This window comes from Eurosta solidaginis, chromosome 1 (genome assembly GCF_040869045.1).
Source record: "Eurosta solidaginis isolate ZX-2024a chromosome 1, ASM4086904v1, whole genome shotgun sequence".
Classification (NCBI taxonomy): Eukaryota; Metazoa; Arthropoda; class Insecta; order Diptera; family Tephritidae; genus Eurosta; species Eurosta solidaginis.
In genome coordinates this window covers 394,889,002-394,905,350 of record NC_090319.1, presented here as the reverse complement: position 1 = coordinate 394,905,350, position 16,349 = coordinate 394,889,002, and the positions used below count along the sequence as shown (strand labels likewise).

The 16,349-nt window shown below is 36.0% G+C and overlaps 1 protein-coding gene across 4 annotated transcripts in view; it reads left to right on the top strand.

The window, feature by feature from the left end:
- sima (similar) overlaps window positions 1-16,298 on the top strand; it is a 309,049-nt gene extending 292,751 nt beyond the window's left edge. For all 4 annotated transcript variants that reach the window (XM_067763673.1, XM_067763670.1, XM_067763671.1 and 1 more), the window contains one exon: window positions 10,345-16,298. In XM_067763673.1, coding sequence (XP_067619774.1) covers window positions 10,345-11,079 — 735 coding nt within the window. In that variant the 3' untranslated portion in view covers window positions 11,080-16,298. The remainder of the gene's footprint in view (window positions 1-10,344) is intronic.
- The last annotated feature ends 51 nt before the right edge of the window (window positions 16,299-16,349 follow it).

Here is a 16,349-nt window from a genome sequence, read left to right as displayed (position 1 = left end):
GGTAGTCCACGCAAAACCTCATTTTCCCATCCTTCTTCTTCACAAGTACCACAGGTGAGCTCCGTGGACTAGCTAATGGTTCGATGACGCCGCTGTCGCTCATTTCTTGTATGATTTCACTTACAACTTCCCGCTTCGCCAGTGGAACACTGCGTGGAGCTTGACTGATCGGCCTCGCATCTCCAGTGTCAATTTGATGTTTCACAATGTTGGTGCGGCCTGGTTTGGAGCCATCTTGGTCAAATATGTTCCCGTAATTTAGGAGCAGTTGCTTTGCCTTACTCTGATAGTCTTCATCTAGTCCCTCTGTCCATGCCATGATGTCATCTGAAAGATCAATATTGCTAATTGAAACCTCTTCCTGGAGCTGTTCACAATTGATTATTACTTCAGCCTCTTGGCATCTTCCCAAAATAGCTCCTCTGATCAGTTTGAGTGGTGACTTGAACTCATTGAGTACTCTTACCGGGATACGTCCATCCTGTTTTGTTATAGCCAAAGTTTTTCCTACAAGTATGTTCGGTGTTGATTTGTTTGCTGCCTCGACAACCCACAATTTGTTTGTCTCACAATCTCCATCAACCTTTGCCCAGACGACTGCTTCGGATTTTGGTGGTATTAGCTGACTCTCTTCCACCAGTACTCGTTTACTACTGTAGCCTCTCTCGTAGCAGAAATTAAGTGGCACATCCATGTTCTTATATCGCACCGTCTTGCTTTGCATATCGATCTTGATGCCTTGGTCGATTAAGAGTTCCACTCCAATTATGATTTCATGAACAATCTCTGCCACTATAAAATTGTGTACTACCGTGACGTTCCCAATTGCTACTTCACCAATTACCTGGGTGTCCTCTCCTGTGGCTGTACGTAATCTTGCTCCAAGCAATGGTCTTATCTTCTTGTTGACTAAATCTGATCGATAATATCGATAGTCAGTAAACGTTCCTTTCCATCCACATGTCCTCCGACAGTAAGATCGCTTGACATTCTTCCAATTTGCGAGATAGAGATTATGGGGCTTTCAATTGAGGGAGCCAGCTGTCGCCACTTGCGGCTGACTCGCTTTAGTTTAACGATTGGGTGGATTTGGACATTTGCTCATCTCCTTCAGCTATGCGTTTACGGCCACCCACATTGCTGGAACTGTTAGGATTGGTACTGCAATAGCGTGCAATGTGCCTTGGCTTTCCACATTTACAGCATTTGACTCCACCATCGTTTTTCTGCTGCGTTCCTTTTAATGCTTCCAAAATTGTGTCTACCCAGTCTGGTCTTTCCACTTCCACGCGATGAGCTTTGTATGCGGGCTTACTCAAAAGTGACGCTGTTTCCTGAGTCAGAGAATAGGATACCGTTTCAGCAAATGTTTGCTTTGCGTATGTAGCTCGCTTTGTTTCGACGTCCTGTATGCCATTTATAAAGGTCTGAATCTTTACCCTTTTAGTGTATTCCACGGGTGCGTCCGCATTCGCTAAATGCGCCAGCCTTTCAGCATCCGACGCAAACTCTTGCAATGTCTCACCAGGCTTCTGGAAGCGGTTCAGTAACTCCATTTGGTATATCTGTCTCCTATGCTCAGTTCCGTATCGTCTCTCTAGAGCGCCCATCAATGCTTCATAACAGTTCCGTTCGCCCTCTGGAATGGTTTGTAAAATCTCAGCTGCAGGCCCTTTCAATGCCATGAACAGTGCAGCAACTTTATCTTCAGCATTCCAGTTGTTCACTGTTGTGGTCTTCTCAAATTGTAGCTTAAAGCCCTGGAAAGGAACAGAACCATCAAAGGATGATGTTTTTACCTTTGGATTACTCGCTGAAACTGCTGGGCGATTTAGTTGCAACTCCTGTATACGATCTTTCAAAGCATCCATCTCGGCCTCCATTTTAAATTGTCGTTCACTAAAAGCCTCCAGCTGCGATGAGACTTTTGTTTCCTGTGCCTCCAGCTTCGTTGAGATACGCTCTTCCTGTGCTTCGAGTTGTAATGTTATGCGTGCCTCTTGCTCTTTTAATTGTTGTGCAATTTGTGACGCCATGCGTGTTTTCTGTTCATCCAATTGTGCTTTAGTCTTCGATGTGATGCGTGTCTCCTGCGATTCCAGTTGGGATGTCATTTGTGACGACATTTCTGAAATGCGTGACGACATTTCTGAAATACGTGACGACATTGATGTTACTGTCGATGTTTGTGTAGATATTGCAGCCAAAATCATCTTCAAGTCTGTGCTCGTAACTGTCTGCGATGTTTCGTTTTTCTCTTCAATTTTTCTTGTTGTCTCGTCCCCATCAGGATAAAACACATACTCGTCCACATCAATTCCTTGCGACTCCATTACCTCTCGTAGCCGTGCTTGAAGTTCGATCTTATTGCCGGTTGTATTCAATCCACGCTTCTCCAACTCCTTTTTCAGTTTCTGGATCCTCAATTCACTCAACTTTGCCATGTCCAAGTTGTATGTCCAATCTTCGGAATGTATTCAACAATTCCCCTTCTGACACCAATTGTAACGAATTTACTGCAATTCCGCTTATTTCAAATCTTCTACTAAGGTTCGAATCACTAAACTGTTGAATAAATAACTCCACTTTTCAATAATGCAAAATGGCCTTTATTAAAGTACAATAACACTACTATTGCCCGACAGATAGCGTACTTAATTCAAACTGATTCTCGCGCCTCTACTGTTGGTGCTTTTATACTCTGTGATTTCCTCGTTACATCTTCTAGGCGCTTCCAGAATTTACCTAGCTACTGCCATGTAATTATTACTACAGATGCACGTGTATAGCTTCTCATATGCGCGTGTATTTGTGAGCGACACTTCTACAATTACAATTGCATACTTTTGGGAGCATCTCAGATAAGATATCTGCATGTGTTTGTGCATCCCTTCTCCGCTGAGTGTAAGTACATATGTGTAGACATAATGTTTGATTCGTTTATGTAGATACATAATGATTGATTTATGGATGTACATACAAGTCACACTTAGCATCTGCTTAGAGATGACAGTACCCCTTAGTGTTGCTAATAATCGTAACAGTATGTTTTTTTTGTGTGTATTTTCCTGGAGGATCAAGAACAAGTGATGTCGGTCGCAGATTTAAAGCAGATTTGAGAAAATTGTTTAACCAAAATACAAAATTTGTTGTCCGCGGCGACTTTAATAGTAGACACCGTGACTGGGGTTGTTTGAGGGCAAATTCTTGGGGAAATATTCTACACGAAATCAGCATAACTCTACCTATTTCCATTTTATACACACAAGACCCCCCACATACATTCCTGCTGCTGCAAAATCAAATCCGTCAACTCTTGATCTTGTGGTCTCAAATATACACCATATCATAACTGCACCTACAGCGGTGAACAGCTTAAGCTCTGATCATCTTCCGGTTATGTTTAAGATAAATAATTCCACGAGCCCGTCCCCTCCCACACAATTTGGCTTTAAAATTGCAAATTAGAAGCTATACACTAAAGTACTACATAATTCGCTGCGAGATGTGTCATTGGATCTTGATTCCATTAACGACAAATCCCAAATCGATAACAATGTCGCTTTTTTGTCAGACAAAATTTTAAATGCTGTCAGATTGGCAGTTCCCAAAGTGCCATGTAAAAAACACCATGTCAGCTTACCACCACATATATTACAACTTATTAGGACAAGAAATTATTACCGCCGTCAATGGGGTCGATATAAAGTCCCAATCGACTTTGAAATGATGAAAAGATACACCCGTTTAGTCAACTTAGAAATTTTCCATCACAGAAATAATTCATGGTCAGAAAAATTGAATGAACTTGAACATGGATCTAAACCCATCTGGAATTTAACAAAGGTCCTAAGGAAAAAGTCCCTAGGAATTCCACAACTAGTCTCTGAAAGCGAAATTATTTATACAAATGAGAGAAAGGCGGCATGGTTCTCTGAAAACTTTTGCGAGTATCACAAAGTTGCGGAAAACTTAGGTACGCAAAGCAATGCTAATTTGGTCACTTCTATAAGTGACTTCGATCGTCTTGTAATAAGTACCCCTAGTTCTTACTATGTAGATTTCAAAACTGTATCATATATCATTGGTCAGTTGCGTACAAGAAAGGCATCTGGAATTGATGACATCAAAAACGTGATGATAAAGTACTTTTCTAAAAGTACAATCGATTATTTAACCTTTTTAAGTAATTCGTGCTTTAAAATACAATACTTTCCTGACACTTGGAAAGTCGCAAACGTTATTCCTATTCACAAAGCAATTTAACCCAAAAATCTGGTTACTAGCTATCGACCAATCAGCCTATTAAGTTGCCTCAGCAAGATACTAGAACAGGTCTTGAAATGTAAAATTTGGGAGGTTCTATCTTCCAACGACATCATACCAGACGAACAGTTTGGTTTTCGACAATTTCATAGTACTACTTATCAAATTAAAAGACTATGGAAGCATATAAAACTAAACTGTAATGCAAAAAAATCCACTGCCCTCGTATCCTTAGATATTGAGAAGGCCTTTGATACTATGTGGCATGATGGTTTAATTTATAAGTTAATTAACTACGGTTTTCCGCCGCATTTGATCGCAACTTCTAGAAGCTTTTTAACTAATCGATATTTTTGTGTACAAGTTGGCAATGAGTTTAGTGACCTTAAACTAATTCCTGCTGGGGTTCCTCTAGGATCAGTTATTGGCCCTATCCTCTATATTATCTACTGCTCAGATATACCAACATTACCTGGTTGTAACTACGCCATGTATGCAGATGACATTGCTATTTTTAATTCCCATGAGTTAGGTCAAAAGTCTGAAACACTACAGTATTCTCTAAACATTATCATCGACTATTTGTGTAAATGGAGAGTTAAAGTCAACGTTAACAAATCGCAAGCCCTCTTTTTCACAAGAAAAAGAAGTTCTTGTTACTATCCCAATTCTAAACCAAATATATGCAATACTGAGGTGCAGTGGTCGACCAATATCAAATATCTTGGAATTGTACTTGACCCAAAATTACTTTTTAGAGATCACACCCAATATATTCAAACTAAGTTTAGTATAGCTCTAAAACTTCTGTATCCGTTAATAAACCGAAAATCTAAGCTCAGTAATGAAAATAAGGCCACAATTGCTAAAGTTATTTTTTAATCTATAATTTTATATGGGTGCCCAGTTTGGGGTAAATGTGCCAAAACGCACATTGAAAAAATACAAGTTAAACAAAATAAGTTTGATGTTTAATTTGCCGTGGCACAAAGTTGCACACACAAAACAAAATCAGTCTCGTTTCGGACCGTATTGAAAAAATAACTGAAAAATTTGAACGCCTCTGTGATATATCTACAAATCCACTAATTTACAATCTAAATAACTCCTAGTTTATCATATAATTGAACTGCGTACTATATTTATGAATATCTCCATGTTCGAATACATTGGCAATTAGTGCACAATTTCCTAGGCCAGTGTTCTTTGACAACCAAAATATTCCCATTTTTATTTTTTTAAAGTCCGACGGTACGGTCCATTTTATGGAATTAGGAAATCGGCCTTATCATCGGCCTTGCCGCTTAGCAATGAGAAAAAGTGTTACCTCCATAATTTAAATACACTCTGCACATCGGTCTTGAGACCTTCCGTCATTCGAAGAATTTTGTTGTTGTATTTTCGTTCATTGTTCCGATCAGCCTCCAAATCATGCCCATGCGGACATTTTTTGAATTAAAAAATGATGGTCCTAGTCAAAATTTGGCCTTCTAGAGACATCGATAATTTTGTCATTGATTTCGTTCCCGCTTTTCGATCAGGAAAAAGCCACATAGCTTGGTGGGTTTGGTGGTACCTGAAAATACTGATACCAATGGATTAAGGCGCGTCGAATGCGAAGGAACGTCACTTTTCAATTTCATACTTAGTCCAGTTACCAGATAACATCCTTTACATTTTCGAAATTATGGAAACCAACATCAACATGGCTACAAAGACTAGATTTTGTTGATTCTTTTCATGAAGACTCTTTACATAAGGTAAGCTTTATCTCTAATAGCCTAGTATATTGCAAAAACCGTAAATGAACGTATTTGCTTCATACTCAAAAAGCATCCACCATCTTGCTCAATGTAACAGTAGATAGACCGAAAACGAGCTGCTTATAAACCGGCATATCATCTTAAATTATCCAAAACAAATGAGAGTTCGAAGGCTTTGCTGGATAAGTGATTTTGGAACACTCCGGTAGAAGTGTCGACTAAACTGAACATGATTCCCTATCTGGGCTTCGAGGGAAATCTTAAGGCCACAATACACGGTTGGCGCAAGGGTGCTCAAATGGCGGACGAGGCGATACATGTGTACACAGATGGTTCCAAAGTAGTGGAAGGAGTAGGGTCTGCGTTATACTGTGCTGATCCGGAAATAAACAGATCCTACAGGCTGCTGGATTACTGTAGCGTTTTCCAAGCGGAAATATTAGCCGTAACCAAAGCAGTAGAAACTCTGGAAGAGAATAGCTTAAGCAGCAACCGTGTGAACTTTTGTATTTACAGTCAAGCAGCAATTAAGGCAATAATCTCGCATAGTACAGCATCTAAATGCGTGTTAGAGTCTAAGCAGTCTCTGGAGAGAATCGGGACACGGATAAGCGTACATCTATATTGGGTCCCAGGGCATATGGGAATAGATGGGAATGAAAAAGCAGATGAACTAGCTATGTATTTACATATATTGTATATCAAAGTTGTTAATAAAGGAAAAAAATAAAATAATTAAAAAAAAATGTTTAAGTTAAACGGTTTTATTGAAAACAATACTTACATGAAATAATAATAATACGAAAAGCTAGAAAATAATTAGGTAGGTCCTAGGTACCAGTCATCACACTCCTTATCAATCTAGAGCGTTGATCAGACAATTAAATAAAAGCGTTGGGCGCGTGAAATTTCTAAAAATGTGAGGCGTAGCATAACCTGGTTAAGGTTCAGTTGGTTTTACTTATGACTATCAATTGAAATATGACGCGTCCAACGCTTTTATTTAATTGTCTGATCAACGCTCTAGATTGATAAGGAGTGTGATGACTGGTACCTAGGACATACCTAATTATTTTCTAGCTTTTCGTATTATTATTATTTCATGTAAGTATTGTTTTCAATAAAACCGTTTAACTTAAAAAAAATTTTTTAATTATTTTATTTTCAAGTTTTTAGTCTTTATTTAATTGCCTATTATTTCTCATTCTATTTAGTTCATTTAGTGACTCATTATTACAAGGTCTCTTTCCTGACAATTTGTTACAACCTAAGTCCTCAATACATAATCCTTCCAAAGACTTTACTCGACTCTGCGCCACGTATGCTTGTCCCTCCTCCAACTCCAAAATATTTTTATGTCACTTCTACTGGACTGTATGCAATATTTGTTCCAAATATGAGCCAAATCGGGCATCATAGGTCGCTTTCTATTCATGTATGTATGTATTATGTGTTCCAAATATGGACTGTTTAGGCAGGATGCCTAACTTTTTCCGCATCTGTCTGCGATCCCCCCAATGCAACCCTGCGAATCGATACTCGATACTCGAATTAATTTGTAACCACCCACACCATCACCGCCACATGCATGTGCATGCATGTACATGTACGTGTATGTGTGTTTTTTGTCAGCACTCATGCATATGCATGTCGGGGTTGATGTGTGGGTGCCTTTCCCCTCCAAAACGGAGGATTTTGCGGGTCAACGGTTGTAGCTTGCTATACAACCGGCCTCTTGGATTCTAACAGCCAACGCGTACACATCTGCCGCCAACGATCTCTGCCGTTTATCAAAGGTAATATTATTTCCTGTCTATTTAATATCTACCAATAAAATCACAGCTATTATAACGAGAAATCTCGTCTTCTCTTATTTATTTTCAAACACCCCCGTTCTTTGAGATCGACCCGGTGCGCTCACCTCTCGCAAGGATCAGACGCACCCCGGCCGAACATGGACCAAATCAAATCGGACCACAAATACGATTTTTGTGAATATCTCGATCCTTGCGCCACCTAGCGGCGATTTTTTTTCACAGGTCGATTTCTATTCTTGCCTGTATTATGTGTTCCAAATATGAGCCAAATCGGACCACAACTGCGAATTTTGCGAATATCTCGATCCATGCGCCACCTAGCGGCGATTTTTTTTCTTATTATTGCATTGTCAGCGGGTTCTAAACTATATTCCAAGTTTCAAGCTTGTAGCTTATCGGGAAGTTACTTAAATTTCAATTACAAGATTCGTTCACAACGGCCGTGCGGCTTGCCTGTCAACTCAAGCTAAATAAAACCGTTTAAAAAGGGCACAATCCCTGGAAGCTTGCTCCGTAGACGTGTCAATTAGACTGGGTGATATTAAGCGAAGGCAAGAGGTGCACATGATCGACCAAGCGAGGAAGGCGTGGGTTCAATTGCGGGGCTGTAAAGTGTCGAAGATTATGTGGAGGTCTTACAACCTTCGACTAACAAAGTTGCTTCTATCATTAAAAAGAGAGGACTGTAGACTCATGACATAGGTCCTGGTTTTTGATAGGGGTTTTCAGTTTGGTCGTTACAACAAACTTCTGGTAACACTACGGATTCCTTCAGTCTATGTGAGGTCCTCATGGACCGGCCAGTTCAACTTAACCTTCGACTGAAGTAGGATGAACAGATCATTAAAAATTTCGTTTCCCGGCTAATCAATCAATAAGCGTCAGCTTTTTCTCTACCAGCATTGTAGACTAAAAGCTATAAATCATAGAAATCAATAATATTTTCTCTAAACTCTATTAATGTACAATTTCGTGGTGGCAACGGCGCGCACCCACGGAATTGTAGAAGAATAGGTTTAGGCGAAAAAAAGGGGAAACACCAAAAGTTTCGCATTAATAAAAAGAAATACAATGGTTTTTATTAAATATCTTGAAAGGAAACAACAAGTGTTAGAAAAAGGCTTAACAAATGTGAGTTAGATATATTTAGGTCTGTGGCCTGTCTGTGAAGGAAAAATAAAAACTAAGGACTCCATTTTCTATTACGAAACGAACTTTCGTTTCGCCTCAGACACGAATCGCTAGTGTATTTGCACTATGTTAAACGATGGCAAATATCATTTGACACTTGCTTTCGCCTTCCTGTTTGAAATTAAGTAAGAAACGTAAAGGCCGAATGAAAATGATAGAGAATACCATTGCTAGAACAAATCGAATGAAGCCCTAAGTATTGACAAAAAATTATTATTGAACAAAAATTTTTCAATTTTCATTCAAAATTGTTTATGAAACAACGTTTATACGATAAAACTTATAAATATTATGTCCGTGCTACGAAGGGAACGAGTTCAACTCAAAAACGCATTTATTTCGTTCCGTAGTTAAAAAGATCCCCAACTCTAGTCTAAATGTAAAAAGTAAGCTAATAAGACATGTAAAGAAAAAGTGCATATGGTCCTAAGATCAAAAATCGATAAACGGTATAACATACAATTTAGTTCTAAGAAATTATGTATTTAGAAATAAAAATTATGACAATAATAAGACGTGAATTATATACTTAATCTTAAGAGTAACGGGCACTAATTTATGAGTTGTTATTTTTGAAAGTGGCATAAGTTAATTTTTTATGTATCAATATATAAATGAGATTGTGTTTACAATATTTATTTACATTGTTTTTCATTTATTTAGTAAACATTTTTTTAATGCATATTAATTACAGATTATTTACAATATTATGTTAAGCGCATATAATGCAGTATAAGAAAAGAACATGGCATTTTATATAATAAATTTTTTAAAAAGTACTAAAGCCATACCGAGTGAATTTTAACTTTTGGACAAAGAAACAAGGAACAATAAATTAGAGTTAGTAAGGTTTACGATATTGTCCTCAGCAAGGCTTCTACTTCATAGTCATTATGACTGAACAGTATGTACAACAACGAATAATTTTAGAGCACCAAATGAGCCAGTCCAAAAAAAAAAAAAAATGTGATAACATTGTACTGACAAGCTTCTGTTAATTACTATGAATATGTATTTAAATTTAAGAATAGATTAGTTTAAAAACAAAACAAATCATAATCGATCCATTTGCAAAGAAAAACTGTATATCTTTGTTTCGTATGTTTTAGTAAATTACATGCAAATATGATAATTGTTGTTAGTTCAAGATTTTTCATCCCTTTTTCAACGAAGTAGAGGAGGATATGCTTGATATAATGCCATTATATGAGCCCATTCACTTTTCGTCTTCGACCACTCTCTTCAACTTTTTTGATGAAACTAACATAGTTTTTATTTTCTTTTTTCTTTAAAACCACTTGAAACAGATACCCGACCAAAACAATCAAGAACTATTGCTAACGAATGAAGACTATTTGGATCAAGAGCCATCTCCATTACTTTCCAATATTTCATCTGCACTCACCAGACCATTGCACTGTCAAACAGAAACGCCTGCTGTATTACGCGATTATCGTCATAATCCAATGATTGGTGGGCCATGTGAATTGCCATCGCCACCATTTGGCCCACTCAGCAGCAATAATAGTTGCATAGATAGCAGCAGCGATGAGTCGAGCCTACCTGACCTTATATCAGCTGAAACCGATTCGAATTCTGACAGCGGTATTGATGAAATTATAATGAATGAAACGACGAAAGCAAAAATTCAGAGATCTGGCAGTCCATTATTTAAACCAATTCTTGGATGCTCGGCTGCTACTAAGGATATGTTGTTAATAAAATGTTTGAGCAATAAAGTGGCAAAAAAACGCGCCGCTATGAATCACTTGAGCAATGAGCCCAAATTAAAACAAAAACAACCACAATTATCAGCAGTCGGCGATAAGAGTAATGACGCCACTACCATAAATGCATCTGCTAATAATGGCCAACGGGGTCGAAAGGATTCAATGAGTACGAGTTTGGATAATATAAATACGCTCATGGAACCGTTTATAATGGATTTGTGCAATGACAATTACGATGTGGCTACTGAAGAGTTGTTGGAACCCAACGAAATTGATCAAGTTCTAACTGGATGGACAAACGAAATAGCCTAGAGATAGTAACATCAATCCCGACAGGAAGCAACAAAACACACGACAAAATAGACAAGAATTATGGAAAGGCGACACGACGACTATGCAAATAATGTAAAAGGAAAAAACGGACGCAGTTCAGAAGTTAACAAAATCTATGGTAGGAACGCTGTGACAAATTTAAATGTGACGATGTAGAGCTTCTGGAACCGGACAATTATTATTTTCTCATAGTTTTTATTTACAGGGGATAATGCAAGTGTGTTGGGAGAAGGCACACGGAGTGGTTTTTTAAGAACCTAGAAACGCATATACAGACATACATACATATGTATGTACATACACGGTTTCAAGTAATTCAAGGAATAGAAGAGGTTAACCTTTATAATCGAATAACACAGTAGCATTTTCAGGTTATTTTATATGTTGACGCTAATCGTTAAAGTTAAAGTATCTTTAAATTCTAAAGAGTGCGAATTAATTCTGCTTTTATTGTGCTTAACATTTCACTTGAAAATAAAAGGTATCTCATTCGGTCTAAGTTTAATGAAGTTTTTCAAAGTTCTAAAGTTCGGGGATAAAAAAAAACATACGTATGAGAAAACAAAAAGGACTGCAGTTAAAGTAATTTGTGAAAGATTAGTTGTTCACGATCCGTAGCTTAAATTTGCCATAGTCAAATAAATGCACACAACTTTGGACTTCATTACATTTCTTTTTTTTGCAGCAAAGTCAAGAGAAAGGGTACTGTGCTCTTTTTTTTGCGCTTAAAGGTTGTCACAAAGTTCTTCCAACCGTAAGTACAAACACTTGCAGAGGTTTTAGCTATTACGAAGTTATTATATATTATATATTTACACTTTAAACCGCCACCATTAATTCTTCCATAAGTCAGAAGCAATTTGACCCTTTTGACCCTTGAACTTTAAGAGCAAAATAAAAAAATTACATAAATGTGATAGGCTATAAGTTTGTGTGATTTTTAATTTGTTAATACAAAAGTAATCATGATTTCAAAGTATGGAAGCTGGCGAAATTAAGAGCGGAAGCTTCCAAAATACATAAATTTTTTTGATAATGGAAATGAATCCATATTTGTAAATTGCTTATAAGTGACATGGCATAAGGAAAACGATAACAAAACGATTGGGATTACTGTGAAAGGCTGATATAAAGCTTATTGTTATTGTAATCGCAGGTACATTGTAGGCGCTACCAATTGTTTAACGAAAGCCAAGGGTAGCCTTTAGCCAGGTCAAAATATAAATTTAATATTGCCAAATATTTTTCAAACATGTTGGCACTACTACTCTGGGTTTCTCAATGAAGTAGCTTACCGGCAGACAGCGACATTAGCGGCAGTTCGAGTACGACATCTAAAATGTTACTTGCATCCGATTAGATTTTACATGGAACTAGGTCAAGGTGCTAAATTTGCCCTCTTTGGAACTTATCGTCAAAATAAAGTTCTTCACGCAATAAATGTCAGTTTCAAACTTGAGTTGTTCTAAGTGCCTGATGCCTCCTTTTTTGAAAGGTCTTTTGAGAGGCGCGCGCTTCAGTCAGGGCGTAAGCGGAGTTAAATTAATTTAGATAAATTTTATATTTCACATTCTCTTTGTCCAGTTCGAAGAGCTTTGCAGCGACCATATTGTTTGCTTTGCCATCTGTTGATTTGTCAACATCAAATTCAAAATTTTAGAGGTAGTATTCATGCATAGAAGGAATATTCTTGTACGAGCCGGACCCGTGCGCATCTTGCAACAAATATAAAAGTCTATCATATATCAACAGAAATCAGCTGTTCTATTAATCAAACATCTATTAACTTCGCTTCCATCTGGCGAATGTTAGCAACTGCCGGTAATGCAGTGTTAGTTCTAATCAAATATTCACAATAGTGCCATAGTACAAATAGATTCCTTTGTGTGCTCACAATCGTTTATTTTTAATAAAATATAGCTAAACAAAAGCACTACGACTAATAATGCCCAAAGCTCGATAATAGTACGAATCGCCATCTTTACAACCAAAACTTTATTTATAGATTTGGATTCCAAATAAGAGCGAAAAAGGGACCTGTACATAAAAACTGCAATTAGAAATAATATATAAGATTCTACAGCTGTGTTAATTGTGCTGAAGTTGAACCTTCGTGAAATGCGATCTGGCACACAGGAAAGTCAAATTTTACGTTCAACGTCGACGTTTGCCCATGATATATTCATCGGATTGTTTGTGTACTTTTGGCGAAGTAATATAAGATCATACCTAGATCAAGAGGGAGCTAACTCAAAAATATGAAATTTCGAACGTTAGGGCTTCCCAGTTTAATATCTACTTACCTGTATTTTCATTTGAGCCAATGCGTTTTTTGAGTTGATCGCTGTTTTGATATAGGTGTGCGATATTTTTAATCACTGCAAATCTGTGTGTACTTGTCAGGTTGATCCAGGTTTTAGTTACGCCGTTTTCTTTAATAGTACCTTCCTTTCTCACAATACTCGAGTGCATTATGAAGATCTTCAATAGTTGGAACTGATGTCAGTGGCAGACCTTTTTGTAGGTTTGTTTTTAAATATAATTAAAGTTGAAAACAGCAAATTGCGGAACAAGTAATCGTTGGTGCAATCGATTACAACCATCTATCCCTAATTCTGTCGTCCATAGCAGGAAGGTAGTAAACACCATTTAATTCCTTGTAGGAATTTTAAATGTCATTAATTTTCTGCGAACACAATTTACTCATTAACTAAGCAAATTCTCATTTAAAATTCACATTGAAAGATAAAACAAGGTTTTAAATTTCATGTTTGCTTAAAAAATCGTAAATTTCCTTAATAAAAATACAATTTTCTCTGATTTTACTGTTTACACTTTACTGCCTTTTTGATATGGACGGCAGTATTGCCGAACTCTGCATAGAAATTCTGTTATTGCTGGAAGTGGAGTTATCAATACTCAATCGTCGTGGTTCGTTTTTTCAGAGCATAGCGACATCATATGTGTGTATGTGTGTATGCTTATCGAATGTAAAAACTAAACTCGTTTAGAAAATTTTTTTACCTATATTGTCTTTATATCATTCATGGATCACCATTCGCATGCAAGCCATACAAGAAAACAATAAAAATATAATATTCCCGAATAATTCATTATGAATGCAAATGATATACATTAAATGGTGAATTAAATATATGTACATTTTGTTAGTTGAAGGTTTTTACTGCCCAAAACAGAAATAAATATTGTTAAATATAAGTGCAAAATTTTATATATTTATATAGTTAAAACGCATTATTAAAGATAAAAAAGAAATTATAAAACACAAAAAAAAAAAAAAAATATGTATAAAATTATATATGTAAATTCAAAGCTCTTGCGCTGACAAACTAATTTAAGGAGGCACTCTGCTGGCAACCTTAGATTGGACCGGTTCCTTAGGCCCTGTTTTTCAGTTCGCGTACAGTTGAAGTTGACTAGAGTTTAACCCTGCTATTTTGGCCGCTTAAGCTGAGATGAGCAGCAAAATTTTATGTTATCGAACAAAGTGGTAAAATGAACCTCTAGTCATCTTGGAGTTTTAACTCGCACTAAAAAAACTCGGTCTTAATAACTTAGAATCCCAAAAAAACAAAAAAACAAAAACCTTTTGAAAATTTTGATTTAATAAAATTGTTGTACCCGAAAATTCCTCTGCAATAGCGAGAAGAACACAAAAGTATCAAAATGAATAAAAATTGTATACAGCACGATTGTTGAAACTCATTTGGGACACTAATTTACTTTCCTAAAAATAGTTTATTTAAATGAAATTAATTTCATTTTTGAATTTCCGATTACTTCGGAAACCTGCCTGATAAATAATTAAAAACATTGTAAAAGGCCGCGTAAGAGTTATGAACAAAAAAAAAAAAACAACAATAACTATATATGTGTATTCAGTAACAGAAATAATAAAGCAAAATTAATTCCGTAAATGTAATAGTGATCATTACTTTAACACAATGACAGAACAAGCGGAGGATTTTATTATTTTATTGTTATAAGGAACAGCAAATTTAACATTTCCAGAGCAATAATACACAACAAGCTTTTTGTACAAGGTGACGCAGATAAAATGCAAAACATTCATAAAAAAAATGTTGATATAAGCAAAAACGAATGGTAATTTACTATGCAGTGCTTGCATTTTACTTTAAATAAAAATATTTTAAATATTTTTGAAAAACTTCATACATATACACGAAAAAATACAATTTACATTCAATACAAAAAATTAAAAAAGTGACACTCCTATATTTGCAAAAGGAAAAAAGTTAAAAGTTAAGTTGAATGTTGCCTAAAAATTAATTATCAATAAATGAAAACCCTATAATCCTAGTTTTATCAGAAAAATACTTTGATTCGGTTTAAGAGCATCAAAAAATCAAATCATTCGAGGCCATAAGTCATAAACAATTGTAACTTACTTAATCTTGACTCCATTTCCATTAGAAGAAGTCAGTCTGTTTATAGTAGGTCTGACATTTCTCCTTTGCCCAAGTTAATAGTATTGCTTTTCGGTCAATATTTGCTTCAAGTTGATAGTTTTATTTTAGAGTTTACCAATCGCCGTAATATTATCAAATAACTGATTTCTTCGAAGTGGTTCCTGTCGTGCTTATCCACTTTAAGAATTGCACTGATGTTTTTTTTTATATTTCGGGTGTCATTTTCAGACCAAAAATTCAATTACCAAAAGTTTTTTTTTTTTAATTTGTGCTAATTTTATTTGATAACGTCAAGTAATTTTAAGCGAAACAATGCTGCTATATAAACGTAAACTCATAGTTATTACCCAACTGATTTCTGTTTATTATATTTAAATTTTTAGTATTCAGTGTATTTTGATTTGCTGGGATATAATTTGTAAAAATAATTGTGCAGAAGATGATGCTTATGATCTGTTTATGACTATGGCGTTATAGTCAAGTCACCACAAATGATCGTTTTATATCACATGAAAAATAAAAATACAACATTTTATCTAATATACGCAAAAAAAATTAAACAATTGTCGAGGTTTTCCAGAAAGCAATAATTTTGATTTATCTTATATTATAAAACTTCCTTTCGTTATTTCTGTTTTGGCAAACATTAACTTATTTATGTATACATATGTACATATATGTATGTAACTGTAACCTCAATGTGTTTTGAATAAATAATCATTGAATTGTAAATTGTAGACAACAAAATGTTAATCTTCTTTTATTTCGATATGATTCAACTCACGCAAGTACATTTTT